The sequence below is a fragment of the Hemibagrus wyckioides genome, linkage group LG14 (assembly GCF_019097595.1).
Source record: "Hemibagrus wyckioides isolate EC202008001 linkage group LG14, SWU_Hwy_1.0, whole genome shotgun sequence".
NCBI lineage: Eukaryota > Metazoa > Chordata > Actinopteri > Siluriformes > Bagridae > Hemibagrus > Hemibagrus wyckioides.
The window spans coordinates 24,599,212-24,619,864 of NC_080723.1; the positions used below are offsets into that span (position 1 = coordinate 24,599,212).

At 38.6% G+C, this 20,653-nt stretch overlaps 1 protein-coding gene across 8 annotated transcripts; it reads right to left on the reverse strand.

Moving 5' to 3' along the window:
* Positions 1-10,021: 10,021 nt before the first annotated feature.
* LOC131364349 (uncharacterized) lies at positions 10,022-19,488 on the reverse strand. Of its 8 annotated transcripts, none has more exons than XM_058407479.1 (10): positions 19,378-19,488; positions 19,035-19,202; positions 18,290-18,370; positions 18,121-18,159; positions 15,350-15,478; positions 15,189-15,254; positions 14,105-14,179; positions 13,957-14,022; positions 11,483-11,548; positions 10,022-10,610 (listed from the first exon to the last, which is right to left on the reverse strand). In XM_058407479.1, exons 1-10 carry the CDS (start codon positions 19,436-19,438, stop codon positions 10,552-10,554), a joined length of 810 nt encoding a protein of 269 aa, XP_058263462.1. In that variant the 5' UTR covers positions 19,439-19,488; the 3' UTR covers positions 10,022-10,551. The 8 variants fall into 8 exon arrangements, with proteins under 8 accessions (XP_058263462.1, XP_058263461.1, XP_058263460.1 ...); XM_058407478.1 differs by having other exon boundaries at positions 18,281-18,370; XM_058407477.1 differs by having other exon boundaries at positions 18,924-19,202.
* Positions 19,489-20,653: the final 1,165 nt, after the last annotated feature.

Here is a 20,653-nt window from a genome sequence, read left to right on the forward strand (position 1 = left end):
CTCCAGGTGGTTCTGACTGCACCAGGTCACCAGATAATCAATTTCCCTCCTGTAGGCAGACTCATCAGAACTCAGAGATGACCCCAGTGAGGGTGGTGTTATGTAAAAACAGAAATTGAAATTGAGAAATTGTTTATATTGATGCTCATCTGATTCTACATCTGAAATACATGGGGTCACTTTTGTTCCACTTATAAAACGTTCTTGGAAAATGATGTCACTTTTCTATAAGTACACAGACAATCCCCTGGTGAGCGTAATGAACTGTTTATATCACATATTTTTGTTGACTGACATTTTACATCATAATGCTCTTTTTACCATCAAAAAGTTCCACAGGCTACTGATCAGCAAGATATACACTCATACATGCACTGACACTTTACTCCCTGTTCAACTGGACATTTATATTTGCCTTATATATAAATCTACATATATATTATATATTTATCTTACATTTGCACACTGTACATACTGTATTCATTTGCTACATCATTTCAAAGTTGACCATTTTATCTACATATATGCCTATACTGTATCTTCTATATATTAGAGTCTACACATATATATTTATTTATATATTGTTTTATTTTTCACATATACTATATATATACTATATTGTACTGTATTATATAATGTATTATTGTCAGGAACAGCTGGACAGTTCCCTGCCAGGCCCAGAGAGGGCGCTGGCAGGTGAACCCTGGAAGCCTGCTTCTTTGTGTGTCTTTTGTTACGCCCTTCCTATTGTTCCTATCCTGATTGTGTCACCTGTATCCCATTAGCCCTAATGTCTACCCCTATAAATAGGGATCCTTGTGTTTGTGTCCTTGTCCATGATTGTTATCTGTACCGTGGTTTCTGTTGGGGTTTTGTTTGTTAAGTTCCATGTCCAAGTTAAGGTCTAGGTTTTGTTTAGTTAACCACGCCATGTCTCGTGTTCCGTTTGTTTCCCTATGTCGCGTCTTAAATGTAATAAAAGCAGTGCTTCACTGAATCCTGCGCATGGGTCTCATTCCACCGTGTGCTGGCGTGTGCACACACACCACGGGCGTCTGGGTTCGGGCCCCGCATAGGGCGGGGGTCCCAGACGTTACAATTATATTTTTGTTTTTATATTTGTTTTTTATATTTAGTTTTTATAAAGCAGTTTTATATTTATATACATTATATATTATGCTACTATTTTTGCTACTATTTTTATTTTTTTTTATTTTTCATTATTTATAATGTTTACTGCTATATTGATACTACATATATATTTATATACATATATAAACATATTGACTTTCAAGTTATTTTCGTTTGTGATTTTCACCATTTAATTTTCCTGACTTTTCCCTGTATATTCTTAACTATATCCCCTATCTTTCATGTCCACACTTTAAATTTTTCTTTTTTACTCTCTTTTTTATGTAAGAGTCGTAAAAAGCATTTCACTACATGTCGTACTGTGTATGATTTCGTATGTGACCAATAAAATTTGAATTAGAAATTTGAAGACACACACACAGACAGACAGACAGACACACACACACACACACACATATACACACAAAAATAAACCAAAACACACATCACATCTGCTCAGGATATCATAAAGCTCCAATAAATGTTCACTGTTCGTTAACAAATCTGTTAGAGGGGTGCCAATATTTTGTTCAGTCTCAGTATCTACACACCTTCAAAGTGAACTCTACAGGACATTGGGCCCAAAAAGGCAGTGAGTGTGATTCTGCTTCACATGTTGAAGCTAAAAAATCCTGAAGAAATGCAGTGATGTGGAAGAGGAGCAGGAACCAGACATTAAAACAAATCAGCAGAGACGTGAAGGTCCACACAAACAACACTTTATTCCACAAACCATCAAATGAACTGAAATGTTTTGTCTAGAACAATGTATTTCAGCCAAAAAAAGATTATTGTATTATTATATTATTATATTATTATTAACTACACAAAATAAGCAAGATGGTGCTATTATTTTCTATTCAAACCTTCACTCTTTTTCATTTTTTTTTTGCTTTGTTTTTTTTTTCATATGATGTGTAACAAACTACATGATACTATATTTGCTTGTTTTTTCTTAACAAAAAAGATAAAATAAGATAAAAAATGAGAGTAGTAAATAATAGTAGTAATAATAATAATAATAATAATAATTTACCATTTCAATATACATTTTATGAGATTTAAAAAAAACAAATAGATGAGGACAAATAAAGATCCTGTGTCGTATAAAATACTGAACTGTACATTTACAAAAAAACTAAATACTTCAGCTGTGTGTTGTTTGGTCCTGATGCAGTTCCATGTGACTTGTGTGTTCTAGATGTGTGTGTGATTTGACTGAGAAACCTGATAGATCTGTAAAGGCAGAAAAAGCAAAAATTAATAACAAAAAAAGACAACTGAATAAATGCATTGCTAGCTTAACATCTGGAATTGCACAGTGGGATGTAAATAGTGAAAAGAAAAACAAAAACAAACCCAGCTAGGGTTAGCGATAAAGTTTTATTTGACTGTAACCTGTCTGTTAGGTTATTTGAATGTTTTTGAGAAAAATCTGCTTTTTTTTTTTTTTTTTTTTTTTTTGGAAAAGTGCTTTTAACCAACACGTTTGTTCAGTAAAAGATAATTGGTTTAATTAGTGTACATTTCCACCCTTACAGAGGAAAGCATCAGCGTTAAGTGGTGAGAAAAAGACTGGACCCAGAAAAGAATTAGACCCAGAGTAGTGAGGGAAGGAGGTGCTGAGTTTGAGAGAGAAGGATGAAGGAATTTTTACTTCTGAAACCAGTCGTTTATTTGAGTTTCTTTATTTTCTAGCAACTGTTTGCTTTTGCTTTCCAGTAGTTTGCAGTTTAACTGAGTTTAACTGTGTCCCACTGAAGATGAGTGTGAGAGTCACCACTGTTAGTTGCGTTGCTCAAAGGACTTTTGTTACTGAAATTTTTTGAGCTTGTTTACATTGTTATTGGACAAAAGACCAGACAGCACTTTAAATCCCTACATGGTTTAAAATATCTCTGGAACATGGGAGAGGATGTTTTCAGCTGTTTGTAGCAGACTGAAGGAGTGTGTTTCAGCAGGTCTGAGGGCAACTTGAGGACGTCGTTTTCTTGAACCTACAGAAAGGGGCCCTGAAAGGAGAAAGCTATGTCTCAGGCCTGCAACAGGTCAGGGCTGTGTGACTGGACTTAATTTATGCTACAGAGTCTTATTTGGCTGTATTTCTGTAGGTGATGTACAGTGTATTTATCTAATATCCTTCTATTTCTAAAGTTTAAGTACACATTTGTATTATTCTATCTTAATATATTTTGTAAATAAATTTTGTTGTTGATTGTTCGATCATCGTGACTAGATTATAGTTTAGTGTATTGTAATATCTAGTTATTTTATTGGAAAAGGAGTTAAAGCAACTATTAAATCATAAGACTAATTATTAGTAACCTGGTGCTCAGCTCTATGCAGTGAGTGTAGGGTAGGGGGTGCAACACTCACTTCTGGGAAATTCACTGCTCTCATGTCGTAGCTCAGACTACAGGAAGTTAACAACCTGAAATGAAATCATTTCTACTTATTACTGATAGTTACAGACTTTTCTCTGGGCGGTTTTGGGGCAGTGGTAGAAAAGAGGTCACTCAATAAGCTCAAAGTCATTCTGGACACTAAACACTGTGACCTCCGTGTCCTGCAGGTTATTTGCACAGAGTATTTACACTGTTTACTATTTACACTGTTTACTGTTTGCACTGCCTCTATCTACTCGGAGAATCAGTAAGTTGGATTAATTGTTCACTGCATTCTTACTCCACTGTGTCTCTGATGTCAGGAAATGTCTCTCAGGATTTTCTCATCTGCACACAACGGAGGCTGAAATAAAAAATGATTAAATCAACACCAAGTTATTTCTGTTAGAATATTAAATGTACAGTAGAATACAGTGATATATCGTTAGTGTTGATGTGTGTAGAGTTTTACCCAGGTTCGGTTTAGCTGGATGATTTGCCAGGGTGTAAACAGTTTTCAATGGTTTCTTACTTACTGTAAATAAATAAATAAATAAATCATTTGATAAATATATCACATTAGTATAAGTGTCAATAAAATTCAGATTTAGCAATGTTTATAAATCTCTAATTTTCTATATTTTAGTAGATTTACAGATAGATATTTCTCTCTCTTTCTGTAATTGTTTTGGTGTTTGTATTCATTAAAACTAGTGTGCTGGAAAAGATTAATGATGAATTTCTTGTGTTAGCAAAATATTTGTGCAAGATTCAGTAACTGGCTAATAATAAGAGCTGCTCTCTACACCATAACCCAAGACATTCAGCTAATATAAAACCACACAATATGTCTAAAAATAAACTAAACAAAACCAATATTTTGTCTTTTCTTTTTTGGTTGTTTTGTTTCTCTTCACTTCGAGTGTGTTTGTAATGAGGAGGTCAAACTGGACCTGAAGTCAGTGGTTTTAAATGTTTTGGCCTGTTCCAGGGGTGTACTAACTTTCTTACATGTTAGTTACTCTTCATCAGTTTGAGATTTTCATTGCAACAACAAAATATCCTATATACATAAAAAAACTAAAATTAGAAGTGTGTTTATTGTTTAAAGTGGATAAATTAAATAATTTTAGCACAGGAACTACAGGAAGTGAGTGAAATCATTTCCTGTTCTCAGTGACAGTGACAGCAGCTATGAACAGATGTTCCCTCACCAGCCTAACAAAAACCCTGCAGCTGGTCATGTTTCTGAGAAACTGCAAAGAAGTATAAACACCTCTGTCCTGGAGATGTGGAAAAATTACAGCTTCACGTCTAACTATTAGAAAGCATTGACTCTGAGAACGCACTGAAAACGTCTCCAGAAAGGACCACTACACAGGTCTCTAATGGCTTTATGTTCAGCATATGCACACAAATTCAAAATAATCCTCCTGACCTGGTGCTGTAGCTACAACATCGTCTATGGTTTCATAATAATGTTCTGAGACACAGGGTTCAGGAGCTGCAACACAAAATAGACAAATAAATAACAGCCTTTAGTGATAGTGTGTTAGCATTAGCACACAGCGGATGGTGTGTTTAATGTCGATGCCTTACTTTGGGCTTTGTAGCTTGTGTTCAATATCAGGACGAGCCCAGCCCCAGCCAACAGGGCGGCGACAACCAGAAAGAGAGAAGTACTGGGGTGCAGTGTTTCTCGTGAATCGTCTTCATCACTGCCTGAAATCATGAGAGTGATGTTAATAACTGAGCCACAGACAACAACTGCAGGATTAAAAAAAGCCCCAAACTATCAATAATAATATTATTATTATTATTATTATTATTATTATTATTATTATTATTATTATCAACATCATCATCAACAACAACAAACTGACAGTACCTGGGTTTTTTGGTTTCTCTTTCTCTGTATGTAAATAGAACAGATTTTGTGACAAATGAATAAATAAACAATAATAATAATACATTATTATTATTATTATTATTATTATTATTATTATTATTATTCATTTATATATTCATTTATTTATTTATTCATCTGTCACTATTCTATAATAATAATAATAATAATAATAATAATAATAATATCATCAACAACAACAACAACAAATTATTAACAGTACCTGTTTTTTTCGGCTTTTTTTGGTTTTTGTTTTTCCCTGAAAAACAGATTTTATGACAAATAAATAAATAAATTTATTATTATTATTATTATTATTATTATTATTATTATTATTATTATTATTATTAAAACCAAGTGCAGAATAAAAGACTGAAACAACCAGAAATCAAATCTTCTTTCACCCTCAAACAGTGAAGTGAGTTCTTTTCCTGTAACTGCATGTCCCTAAGCGTTTCCTCTCAAACCTCAAACAACAATTCCCTTTTTTTCCTTATCGAAACTCATCAGTCCTTACAGACATCATTGATTAGAGGTTATCAAGACTAAAGGAAAAGCTGCAGAGGGTTTAATCTTCGTGCACATGAACAAGAAAAGTAGATGTTTTACATTTAAACTGAACATATTTCAGCTCAAGTTATCAAAACTGCTTCTTTGTTCCCTGAGACTCCGTGTATATTTTCTCTCAGGTCTAATCACCATAATAGCTTTTAAAGTGAGGAATAGTTCCATTACAGCCTCTCTATAAACCCTTCTCCTTTTATCCCTCTTTAATTTAATAAGACAAAAAAACACTGAAACTATGGCTTCACGTCTGTTTCACCGACACTGGAGACTCCAGTCGTTTTCCAGAAAACGTATCCATATCAACCATATCAGTGATTACCTTTGTTTCTGCACTGTTACATGTTTATAATCTGATTTTTATTAATCTCAGATGATATTAGCGTCACAGTACGAGACACTGTGAATGAGATGTTACTATAGAAACAATAACGTCTAAGAATGATCGTATTATTATAAGCTTTATCTAATATAAATCTTTCTCAGTCAGAGCTTTACTTCACCTAACCTGAGGATTTCAGTGCAGTAGAGACGTCTTGATTCATGCCATTTGGTTTCATTTTTGCAGTTTCTGTAAGATAAAAATGTATAAAACAGGTTAATGATGTCACTGTCAATCTCAAATCATGAAATGAAACTAATTAAAGCTTTTACCAATCAGAGTGAAGCATCATCATTCACTGAGGAATCTTTAATATTATAAATAAATAAATAAATAAATAAATAAATAAATAAATAAGTGGGCGGAGTTAAGGCTCTGGGTTGTTGCTCTGAAGGTTGGGGTTCCAGCACTGCCAAACTGTCATGATGGGACCCTTGAGCAAGACCCCCAGCCCCACTCCCTTGTTCCAGGGTGCTGTATCATGGGTGACCCTGTGCGCTGACCCCAAACCTCCAAGAATGGGATATGTAAAGAAAGAATTTCCCTGTGCAGTAATGTATATGTGACAAACTATGATGTTGGCTTGATGAAGCAAGTAGTTGTAACATCCACAATACTTTTGGAGGTAAGAGGATACGAGTGTGTGATGTAATCAGAATACACATTATAATTTTGGGGTTTTTGATCGACTGATATGGGAAAACCACAAGTCTGGCCGGTTTGAAAATATAGACCTTCATCAAACCTAACAGCCTGAAGGAGGTGGCTGAGTTCACCAGAAAGAGCTGGAAATTTTGCAGACTTCACAGACTTTGGAATTCTGTGGGAATATAGACCACTTTGAGCTTCTGTACCAAAAACAAACAAAAAAAACGAATTCCGAACGCTTAAAAAAGTAATAGCAACTTAAGTCAGGCTGAACAACTTGGCCGAGTCTGGGGTGTGGGGTGTGTAGCTCTAGGATGAGTAACATTTAGCATATAAATGATATAATAGTAATAGTAATAATAGTAATGGCTATATATATATATATATATATATATATATATATATATATATATAAACATCAGTATATTTTGTTCAAAATTTATGAAAGTGATATCTTTAGATTCAGTGAAACATACAGAGTCGAATGATTCAGGCATTCTGGGTGTCGGCCAAATAACCAGCAGATCACCTCAAACACTCAATATGTGGTTTTATACCCAGATAATTTGCATGCATTTATTTTATGATGTAATTAGATACATTATATATCTGTAACAGAGGGTAAAAAGTTCCCACAGGTGATGCATTTATCTGTTACTCCTTTTTAAAGCTAAGTGTTTTATTGGAATATGTGGTACGCTGCTAATCAGTGTCTGATATAGATATAAACTTACTGATGTTTAAAAAATAAAAAAATAATAAATGCTTTTTGTAATGTATCTGCTTCACTTATAGAGAAAAGGCAAGCTCCGCCCCTGAAACAGTCCTACAATTCACGACAGTGACAGAAAAACATCATACAGTCACCTGTGTGAAAGAGAAACCTCACGATCTCACACACAGCTCGATAACAGGAGTCACGGTCACATTAACTGCAGGAACTGAGTTACAATAGTAAACCTCCGATTCTTAGATTCTTAATCAGGAGTGATAAATGAGTTAGTAACATGATTCGCTGACCTGGATCATGTGGAGCAGTCTGGATGTTCGCTCTCCCTCCATCAACATCTTTACTCCAGGTTCCATTACCATCTTTATTGGACGGGACGAGGGTGTCATTTCTCTCAGAGTGTGTCTGATTATGTATGGCTGTGACGGATAAACATGTAAATCTCCCACTTCCTGATGATATTATATGTCGAATGATGTAGTTTAGCAGCTAATGGCATGATACACTTAATTATTGATTCAATGAGATTCAGTTCAAGTCCAATTCACTATGATTCAAATCAGGCCTAATTCAATATAAATTAAATCATGCCTGACTCAGTATGATTCAGTTCAGACCCGATACAATATGATTCAGTTCAGACCTGATTCAATATGATTCAGTTCAGACCTGATTCAATATGATTCGGTTCAGACCTGATTCAGTATGATTCGGTTCAGACCTGATTCAGTATGATTCGGTTCAGACCTGATTCAGTATGATTCGGTTCAGACCTGATTCAGTATGATTCGGTTCAGACCTGATTCAGTATGATTCGGTTCAGACCTGATTCAGTATGATTCGGTTCAGACCTGATTCAGTATGATTCGGTTCAGACCTGATTCAGTATGATTCGGTTCAGACCTGATTCAGTATGATTCGGTTCAGACCTGATTCAGGACTGATTCAGTCCTGATTCAGGACTGATTCAGTCCGATTCAAATAAGGCCTAATTGAATATAAATTAAATCATTCTTGAATCAGTATGGTGCAGTTCAGGACTGATTCAGTTCAGTTAATTTTAGGTTTCCACTACATCAAAATATTTGGAGCAGAGTCTGAATGGCATATGATGTGAATTGTATCTAGACTTGTAAATCAACTGCAGAGTGAAATATGTTTATCTTTACATGCCTGGGTAAAAGATCTGAATCAATAACAAAACCACAGAATCCTTTTTTTTTTAAACAATCCCATCACTCTCACAGACACACTTCATGGATTTAATGCTTTTCCACACTTGCGTTTCAGTTTATCAGAACTGGACTGTGAGATCATAAAAAAATTCATTTAAGGAAACAAACCAATTAAAATGAGAAAAAGATTTTAAATCATGACAGAATAAAAATAAGAGATAAAAGAAAAACTGTGGTATTAGCAGTGAAACAGACTAGACGATTATTCGCTTCTGTTTAATGACACAGTGCTTCATGACAATGCTGAATAATAAATAAACTGAGAAGTAAACACAGGAGTATAAGTCTGTTGTGGTTTACTCACCACACTCAGCCGTGTGTACGGTGATACAGAGCGAGAGAGCGGTTAAAGTGAGCAGCCTCATCGTCCACATTCTTCACCAAACTGATAAGATCATTTGGGTTGGCTTTCAAAATATAAACCTTTAAGAGGAAGTAAAGATTTCAGAATGACGTGTAGCCAGATGCGTGGGTTCATTATTACTTCTCTCTGAAATAGTCATTTCCGTTCCCACCTAGTGTACAGTAGAGTGGCAGGGTTTACTCTGAGCAGTACTGTGATGGCAGGGTTTAGTGGAAACCCTGTCTGCTGCACTTTCCTCAAAGTGCTTACAGTAACTTACTGATGGAATCATGTTACAACTTACTGATGATTTACAAACATGTTATTGCTCTGTTTGTGTTATTAAGTTTTGTTAAAACCTTACTGTAAATTTAATTTCATAAAACAAAATACCACTACAGACAGTAAATCATTGCTGTAATTAAAAAAAAAACCTTCTTGAAATTTACTAAAAAGGCTGGCAAAACATCTTGTAATTTTCTTTTTAATCAATATTATTTAATAGTTATTCTATTACTATTACTACAAAAAAACAGACTGTAACTTCATAAAAACAAAATGATTTTATTACACATTTTCTGTAAAACTGAAATTCTTTAAAAAGTAACATCCTGTGGAAATGATGTAAATACAACCATATTTAAATAATAATAATAATAATAATAATAATAATAATAATGTTTGATTGTTTAGGTGGAATTTGGTGCCGTGTGTCATAGGAATCTGAATTCTTCTGCATCTGATGCAGTTACACTGTCTGAATGATTAATGACTGAAAATATTATTATTATTATGAAACAGAATTCTGATAAAAATCTGAAACAGAGCCACTGACACACAGACACGGTGAGTCAGATGATACGACTGAGACAAACATTCAACTGTTTAATTTATTTATTTTTAATAATACAAATAGAAGAAGAATATGAGCTGAAACATGTTGTATGAGAATGAGGTTCAAGCTTTATTTCAGCATGAGTCAAAAACAAGGACGTCATAAGTCTATTACTATATCTTTGAATTCCACAAAGTCACAAAAACAGGAAGCGAAAAGTCTGTGGAAACTTGCATTGGTAATACAAATAAATATGGATGTGGGATTATGTGTAAGGTCCAAAACGAAATAGAGATGATTAGAACTGCAAGTGTATGAGTTTTATATATACTGTACATACATTTTATATATATATATATATATATATATATACTAAATCTATAAAGACAAACTTCAGGTGTTTTTTACTGGCTTCTGGATCTTGGTGTAGACAGGCTGAACTTGGTCCTGATCTTGAAATAAACACAGGAGTGAAATTTGACATGGTAAATAATTAACAGCACATTAATAAACATCACTTGTCACACAGCATGTCATAATGATGGATGAACCAAACTCGGCATCTCCATCTCCAAAAGTAAGAAGCTTGTTAGCAATGTTGTACTGTAGCTGTCTAGTGAATACCTTTGATGTTCTATATATACTCTATATATACAGTTTTTATATTTAAATGTTTAATGGTTTATAAAAACTTCACTAGCTAGCCTAAAATCCTACTTAAAGTAAGCTAACATGTTTACCTGATGTAAATATTTAATATATTTGGGATTTTCAGAGACGGATGAGGAAATTAGATCATTGCTGGAAATTTAGTCATCAGTGACCCAGTGGGCAGTGAGTCAGAGTCTACACCAGAGAAACAACTCATGTACACTATACACTGATTCACTAGCTAGGGAGCTAGAGATCTGATTGAGACACAGCCCCAATCAACACTGACTCTCTCAGGTTCTCACTCACCTGGTCACTAATCACACTCACTACACTCACCCGGTCACTAATCACACTCACTACACTCACCCGGTCACTAATCACACTCACTACACTCACCCGGTCACTAATCACACTCACTACACTCACCCGGTCACTAATCACACTCACTACACTCACCCGGTCACTAATCACACTCACTACACTCACCCGGTCACTAATCACACTCACTACACTCACCCGGTCACTAATCACACTCACTACACTCACCCGGTCACTAATCACACTCACTACACTCACCCGGTCACTAATCACACTCACTACACTCACCTGGTCACTAATCACACTCACTGAGTGTGTGTGTGTGTGAGTGCGTGTGTGTGTGTGTGAGTACCTGTAGTGATGGACGCTGGAGCGCCTGCCAGGAAATACACACACTCGTTCTCTCTCTGCTGATCACCTGATAAAGCAGAGCAGTTTTCATTGTATTCTTTTCTCAAGGCAACAGATATATAACACGTTTCCTGCTTTCTGTTTTCACACTTTTTTTTCAGCTCTAAGAGCACATGCCCAAGTGTTATAATTATTACTCCTCTTAAAGCACAACAGTTTTTTAAAGACTGACCGGTTACTATAGAAGCAATAACATATTAGACTTCTGTTCCCAAAAACCATGTGACCAAAACACAGGATTAGTTCATTAACAGTTGACCATAAAAACACACTAAAGTCCATCATATAAACATATAAAATGCCTTGTTTATCTTAAATATTAGGAGAAAGCAAAGACATAATCCCTAGAGGCAAAGCCACATAGCGTGCCTCATTGGTCTAGGAGATAGCTACTGCTACAGAGCACAAAATGCTGCTTCAAGATCGGACTGCTTTTGTTGTGGCCGCCAAAGCAGACAAAAAGCGAGAAGACTTACACCATGCGCTCAATCAATGGGCATTAGTGCTAAGATCCCGAACTGGGTACAGCAGGTGCAGTCTCTCCTACTCTGCCGACTTGTGGGGTGGAGGGCAGAAAGACCAGATGACTGGCTAACACCAGACTCATATCCAGGGTCAGAAACTCCTCAAAGGCTGACTACATTGGTGAAGCTGAGAGGTCCCATGAGGGAAGACACAGTCTGCAGGAGAGCCTCAGCCATCTGGCACCATGCAGAAAGAGAGAGACCAGAGAACAGGCACATGACTCGCAGCAATGGCTGTCACATATACCTCAATGTACAGGATGAGAGGCCCTCAAAGAGTCATGTCTGAAGAAACAGCACTGTACTAACAAGGCAGTGAACTAGATCCTGATGTGGCTGATAACACCAGAGACAGAAGTTCGACATAGTCTTGGTTGGGAGACAGGAGTCTAGGTGCTGGTCCAGCTCAGGGACCAGACCAAGAGGTTCCAAATCTCAGAGCGGGGTGGAGAATCACCCCCTGCACCTGAGCAAGGAGGTTCCTCCTAACAGGAATCACACAAGGAGCACCATCCAGAAGGGACATTAGGTTCACAGACCAGACTCAGGTGGGCCAAAGAGGAGCCACCAGTTACAGGCAGAATCTGTCATGATGTTCCCTGTCTAGGAACCCCATGAGCATAGGGAAACATACAGATGGGGCCTCAGCTACATTTGCAGACCCCAAAGGGAAAGAGAACACGGGGGACAGTGGGTCTACTCCCCAGGGCCAGGTCTGGTGCACCAACCTGAACAGAGGGCACAAACACAGACCATCCTAATGATTGATAGAGGGGACCACCAAAGGTAGCCCATGAGTTTCAGGAGGAAGTGTTTCAGCACTAGAACCACAGCCCCCATCTTCAGGCAATCTGTGTACCATGAAAGACAGGAACCCTCCCAAATGCCATGGGTGGGGCCGCTGTCTAGAATTGCTCCCCAACCCGAAAGTGGGGTGTCTTCTATAAAAGTCTTGCGACAGTGACAGACCCTAGGTGAGAAACTGGGGTCTGTCCACATAAGAAGGGTATGAAGCTCATGACACACAACCTTATGACCCTGAAAATGGTGTCTGCAGGAGTGAAAAACCACTGCTCCTGAGCCAGATTTTAAATGGTGTCATGTACCAGACCCAGTGAAATATCTTTGGCCTCTACCGCCACCCTATAAACCTGGGCAGCAAAGAGGCATTGTCCTAGTCAGATGTCCTTTACACCAGAAAGCAGTGTAAGCCTGGTACACCTGCAAAAGAGATTGGAGACTCTTCAACCCTAGGCATCGCCACATCTATGTTCAACTACGCCCACAATGGCTGAATAACTGTCACCTACTAAAGATTATTCCACATCCTTGACACCTCCTGAAGGTGAAGCAGTGAAATCCAAGTCACGGGTGAGGACAAGAGAAAGGGGATCAACCATCCTGTTATGGAAGTCTGCCTCAGAAGATGTGGATCTGAGCCATTCGGCGCTAGTGTTTGGCTGGAGAAAAAGGTCATGTGAGAGCGGAGCTTACTGAGAGGAAAAGTTTTGCTCTTCTTCCAAACAAACAGTGCAGAGAATGTGTGAGGGGGGACGGATGCATGCACTCGCTCGTCATCTTTCCTAATCTTATATATATATCGACAGATGGGACAAAGAATTGACACAAACATACACAGAGCTCTTCCAGAAGACAAAGAAGCTGGAGTAATGTGACGTAGATGCCCTTTTATGGTGTTGCTGGAACGCACCGCTTCATCACATGACCTACCCGAGCCGATAAATTTTTGGGATTTAACACAGAGCTTCACACACAACTTCCACAAGAAGCATTCCCATAGCATCAGCCATGACACAGTATCAAGTTCCCTCAAAAGGGAACTGTTTTGTTGATGAAAATGATTAAGTGCTAAAACACTGGGACTCTGTACCTGTGGTGTTGGACGCTGGGTTTTGTGCCAGGAAATACACGGTCTCACTCTCTCTTTGCTGTTCACCTGATAAACATCATATTACTGCTGATTAGACAATTCTACAAGCTATACAATAAATAAAACATTATAGTAATTATGAACTCACCATCTTGTGAGGCTTCTGGGAGATCTGTGATGGAAGTGTAGATGTGTGCCTGGTTCTGTGTAACACTGAATCCTGCTAAAACATACAACAGATATTATATTGTTATAATATTTGTACCTTCTGCTCCATCATATGGGATCCATTCTCATATGGACTGTATGTAAGCTGTGAAGACCTGAAACCCATGGAGCATTAGGATTGAGATAGAGAAAACTAATCTAAAGATCAAGAAAATTAAAGTAGTTTGTTTTTCCTTTCTACATTTGAAATGATCTCATTAACTGATTAGTAGTCTGGAAAAAATTGTCTTTTATGGTGCTCTGAACTGAAGCAGGTCAGTAATAAGTCCAGCTCTGTAGATTCACACAGCCAATCAGTTATAGTTATGTCACATGATCACACAGAGTGACACACCCCCTGGATTTACCTCCATTCCATTTCTGTGATATTTAAGCAAAACATCAACAGTGAAAGTCATGTGTTCTCAGTAGCAGGTCTGATGAACCAGAACAAAGTGGATCATTTAGTCTTTTTACTCTTACAATCATTTTCACACTAAAATCTGTCTACACACGTCTACACACATCTACACAGGTCTACACACGTCTACACATGTCGTCTAATCAACGTGCAAATTACACGAAAGAACAGAAAGATAGATGGTTTGAAGGTTTGGATAAAAGAGTCACAACTCTTCTGTTTACTGTGTTAACTGTTCAGAGGAAATGTAGCATTGAATTTTTAACTGTGTGTGTGTGTGTGATTATTTGCTGTAACTTTTTTACATTTAGTGTATTAAAAAAAAAACTTTAATACTGAGGCACTGAGACATCAGGAGATTATGTACTAATCAACCCTAATAGTTTAATTGTTGGGCTTCTGATAGATATCAGACTTTATTTCTTTCATCAAATCACCAGCAGCTGCCACTGGGTCATCTCCTACTCACATCTGTATTTGTACCTGTTTAGAACAAACCATCAATTTACTCAGAGTAAAATGTGTAACCCAAATACTGAGATTGCTGAATATTAACTAAAAGATTACATGATAAAAATAAATTCAAATAATATTTAACACTCACCAGGTTGTTCAGCTGCTGGAAGGTTGTTTATAGAGTCATACACATGAGCCGGTTTTTGTTGACCTGCTGAGGTACAGAGCAGGAATAATACTGTAGAATCACACAGTTAGGCTAAATGTAATGAGCTACAGGGATTTTCTACTGAATTCAACACTTCTCACTTTTCCTTTTAGTGAAAAATCTCCACCGAACCAACAGCACCACCACCATGCAGCTCACTCCGATTACACCAGCAACAGCTATCCACCAATCTTCATCATCGTCATCGTCGTCATCACTGGTATCAGAGACTGGAGTAGACATTAAGTTGTGAGCATTAAATAAATGTTGGTTAAAAGGTTTCTCTTGAATTGTAGGCACGTGTAAAAGTAGAGCAGAGAACAATAATCGGTGCTGAGTCTCTGTGATTAGAGTTGGTTAAAAATGTAGCTTCTCAGATTTACTATGACTTAACTGTGGGTGGAGCATCAGAGGATGTCATTCATGAAACTGTTGCTAGCAGCAGCTACACCATGGGTTCTGATGACTAAACTGCAGGGATAAGGGCTTAGAGCCCAGTGGATTTCCAACCGTCTCAAGAAAGCATTCTGACCAAGAAAGTTCTTTTCCTCTGGACCGAGGCACAACGATACAACGAGGTCCCATGGTCAAATCGCTGGGTTATACTCCACACACTTCTGAGATCCTTATTGGACTTTTCCATTCCTTCCTTCCTGCCTTCCTCACTTGTCTGTTCCTTCCTTTTTTCCTTCTTTTCTTCCACATTAAAATTTAATTGTAATGATAATATGATGCATTAGGACCATAAGAAATTTTTAAAATGTTGCCCGGCACTCGACTCCCTGGAAGACTTTCTCACCCACTTCAAGGAAGTCTTCGGAGCCAGCTCAACCGTCCTCTCCGTGCATGAAGAGTTGTTCCGCCTCCGGCAAGCCAACCATTCCACGCGAGATTACACGCTTTGTTTCCGGACGCTTGCAGCATCTAGCGGCTGGAATGAGGCGGCGCTACTCGCGGCCTACCGACGCGGCTTGCGGCCGGCAATCCAATGGCAGATGGCGGTATACGCCATCAGCCTGGAAACCTTCATGCAGAAAGCGCTGAGTGTTTCTCAACACCTGGCCACAATCGTCGTAGAGCAGAGTGATAACATGGATACCTCACCCCGCAAGGACTCCCCAGCACAGAAGCTCATCTTGACGGAAGAACTCCACTTGTCTCGTGGCGAACGTGAACGCCGCCTCCGTCAAGGTTTGTGTCTATACTGCGGAGAGCCAGACCACTCGCTCCAGACCTGTCCAGTCCATCCCCCATGCCCAACGGTGAGTACGCTCCACTTAAGTTCTATTATCTGCAATCCCCGTTACTCTCACCACTACCCAGTGTCTGTGCTGTTCGATTCAGGCGCGTCAGGGAACTTCATCTCATCCCGCCTCCTAGCCACCTGCCATATTCCACGTCTGAGAAGCCCGACACGCTACCAGATCACCACAATCCAAGGAAAGCCGCTGGGCTGTGGACTTGTGCAGTGGTTAACCCCCGAGATGACTTCACATTGGCTGCCTACATGAAGAGACGCTCTCTCTCCTAGTGGTGGAGGAGTCCAGAGTAGATGTCGTCCTGGGACGCCCCTGGCTGGCGCAGCACCAGCCCAACATCTGTTGGAGCACTGGAAGCATAATCAAATGGAGCGATCACTGTTTTCACACCTGTCTAAAAGTGCTTCCAATCCCGGCTCCCAAAACTGCTCTCTTGGGGTCCACAAGCATCGAGAGCCTGCGGCAACACACCGAGGTGAAACTCCCTGAAGAGTATAGGGGGTACCAGGACGTATTCAATAAAGCCGCAGTAGCGAAACTGCCCCCACACCGATCATGGGATTGTGCGGTGGATCTCCTGCCCGACGCTAAACTGCCCAAGGGTCGCATTTACCCTCTGTCCATCCCGGAGCAAAAGGCAATGGAGGAATGCATTCAGGAGGCGATCAGCCAGAGATTCATACATCCATCCACTTCCCCGGCAGCTTCCAGCTGCTTCTTCGTAACCAAGAAGGACGGTGGGCTTCGACCTTGCATCAACTACCGGAGTCTGAACGTGCAAACGGTGAAATTCGCCTACCCCCTGCCACTGGTCCCAGCGGCCCTCGAAGAACTACGTGGAGCTCACATCTTCACCAAGCTCGACTTACGGAGCGCCTACAACTTGATCCGCATTCGGTGAGGTGATGAGTGGAAGGCGGCGTTCATTACACCATCTGGACACTACGAGTACCGTGTCATGCTGTATGGACTTTCCAATGCCCCATCAGTATTTCAAAATTTCATGAATGAAATTTTCCAGGACATGCTCCACCGGTTCGTCATCGTATATATCGATGACATCCTAATCTACTCCCCAAACTGGTTGGAGCATGTTCGCCATGTCCGGCAGGTACTCGAGCGTCTCCGCCGTCACCACCTCTACTTAAGACTAGAAAAATGTGAGTTCCATCAGCCCGTCATCAGGATCAGTCTAAGGTGGAAGTGGTGAAGACCTGGCCGCAACCCCAAACCAAACTGTAACGGACATGCCGGCCCCAGCTGCACTCCTGCGCTCTTGCTCCCCTGATTACTAATCGCGCCACCTGCACCCAATTACCTGGAGCCTATTTAAAGCCCTCACTCGCCAGCGTCTGTGGCGAGTATTAAGATTCTGTAGCTCATGTTTGTTTGTCTGTCTACCTGCTTGCTTTTGTCATAATCTAAGTTAAGTTTTGTCTACCTGGCCTTAATGCCAGTTTTCTGATTTACGTTCTGCCTTTTTGTCTGCCTGAGTTAAAGTGGCATTCCACTTTCTCTCTGCCTCTGGGGTCGTCTTGTTACAATTATTTATGAGCTGTGTTTATTGGTGACATTTTATTATCTTCTAACAGGATAATATTTTTATTACTTACTGTTTTCTGTTGAATCTTCCTCTGACTTTGATGCGCTACCTGAACACAGAATATTGTTTCCCTCTGAATCATGGGTCTTACAGTCGTGACATCTGAATGTATTTGTTTTTATTTTTAACATTTTAACATCTTTTAATAGGATCATATTTTTATTACTTAACTTTTTCACCTGAATCTTCATCTGTCTTGGCTTCCTTCTTTCCTTCCTTTCTTCTTTTTTTCCTTCCCTCCCTTCCTCCTCCTGACTTGACTTCCACATCACAATTTAATTATAAAGAACAAAAAAGTATGATTTGTCAGGACATAATAAATTGAAATAGAAATGTTGCCATGGTAACAGTAACCCATCTCCATCACCCCTCCCTGTTATTCAGTATGTTACTGGATCATCACCACACAGTCTTATTTATGTATCATTAGTTAAGCTGGCCTAAAGCTACACCAGAAATGTTAAAGGTACTTCAACCCTTCTCCCTCTGAATGGTCTTACAGGTGTGACACCTGAGTTTCAACTAGGTGGTAAAATTTATGGTTTACTGCTAACATTTTATTATCTCCTAATAGGATAATATTTTATTACTTACGGTTTTCTGTTGAATCAGTAACATTTTAACATCTTTTAATAGGAAAATATTTTTTATTTATTAGCTGAACCTTCATCTGTCTTAGCTGTGCTACCTGGATGCAGAATATTAAAATTTATTTATTTACTTATTTATCTATTTTATATTTATTCTTTAAATTAATTCCTTCCCACTAATCAGCACTCTTCTATCTTCATTTCAGAATTTCCCTACACTTACTATGTAACGGAGTGACCGTCAGATTGACCACAGGAACAGTGTTACAGAAGTAAATCCCCGAGTCTGAGAGAGACACTCTCTTTATCAGCAGTGATAAATCACTTAACACACTGTATCTGTGATCTGGATCAGGTCTGTGTTTAACAGTGACACCTCCATGTTCAGCAGTGAGGATGGAGCTTCTCCCTTCATCAACACCTTTATCCCAAATCACTTTACCATCATTTTCACAGTAGAGAAACGTGTTATTCCCCTCTGTGAGACTCTTATTCAATATGGCTGTAAAAACAAAAACAACAAGGACTAAAATGAACACAATTCTTGGTAATATCTGCACAGCTTATTTTAATTTCTGAACTTTCTGATTTTTTTCCACATCCTGCAACCTGTAGAGTAAATTATCAGTAAAATGTAGCTGAAGGTTCCTTGTTTTAGTGTGTATTATTTTACTCACCACTGTGGGCAGTGTAGAAGGAGCCATAAAGCAGGAAACCAGTTAAAGCAAGAAAGAACATTGCTGTCTCTTGTCTTTGCAAAACTCGTGTGAGATTCTTCAGTCTGTGATCGTGGCTTTAAAATGGAACAAAAATAGAGGAACTGTACCGCGTGCACACTGACGTGTTCATAATAAAGAAGTGTTGTTTCCATCTGTATTGCACAATTAGACTGTGTAATCTCTCTTACAAGCCTGAATTACTTCTGGGAGAGAATAAAAAATTATATTTTGGATTTCACTCTAAATTTGTTAGGAATTATAAAACTACTAAATGTTGGAGGAGAAAATAAAGGAGGATGAATAGTTACAGAAGATGCTGTTACAGAGTGCTGGTTTTATGGCTACTGCATCCAACTGCATGTGTTTCAGAAAGTCACCAGACATGTTATCCCTTTAAATTCCTCAACATTTTTGTGTTATTTGAAAATATATAAATTCAGTAAATTCATAAAAATGTGAAGGCAATAAATGCTATTACATTTCCCATATTATTTATAACTTCCTGTTTCAGTCCCAGGTGCTAGTTCTAATTTAGGAAATAGCAAAAAACACAAAACTGTTTCTGCTTGAATTAAATACAGAAGTAGACACAATGAAGCAAACGCTGGTATAATGTGATTATTAGCCAGTTAGCTCTTGAATGTTACCCTTTCCGGACATTAATAATTGTTTTATTTTTCTGTTGGTAAAACTAAAAGGATTTCTGTAAAATTGATTAATTTTAAGTGAATTTTTTTCCATTGACTTTAAAGACAGAAAAATAAAACAGCAACAATTAGACATCTGTATATATCTATAAAGTCCTGTATATTTATATCTCCTGAGACCCAGGCCATTAGCGAGCCCATGCAGTTGGGGCATGCAAAATCCAGGTTGATGAGGAGGGAGAGACATCACTGGTGTGTAATGGCTTCTACTGTGGAGACGTGAGCATCTCAACAGGCAAGAATGGGAGCACTGACACCTGTCCTGTAACAGCAAGTCAATCCCACAATGAAACCGGTTGTTTATGCTCCCCTCATGTCCCTCTAGGGGCTCCCCAAGGATATTGTAAGTGATTGTGGCTCCTGGTTCAATTCTCAAGTGTGGACCAGCTTCATGGAGAAGTTGGGGATAAAAATGAGTTTGACCTCAGGCTGCCACCCAGAGTCCAACGGCCAAGTAGAGCCTGACTGGTAGCCAGAGACTTTAGACACCCCCCCAGGTATCACTTCAGACGCTCAGCCCCAGGTAC

Excerpts from the sequence above, each read along its gene's own strand:
- LOC131364349 (XM_058407473.1), bottom strand. The coding sequence starts at position 19,438 with ATGTTCTTTCTTGCTTTAACTGGTTTCCTGCTTTATGGCTCCTTCTAC. Across the intron at positions 18,160-18,280 it reads TGAAGATTCAGGTGAAAAAG|GTAGCGCATCAAAGTCAGAG; the intron begins TTAAGTAATAAA and ends TTCTGTGTTCAG. Across the intron at positions 14,023-14,104 it reads CCCAGAAGCCTCACAAGATG|GTGAACAGCAAAGAGAGAGT; the intron begins GTGAGTTCATAA and ends GATGTTTATCAG.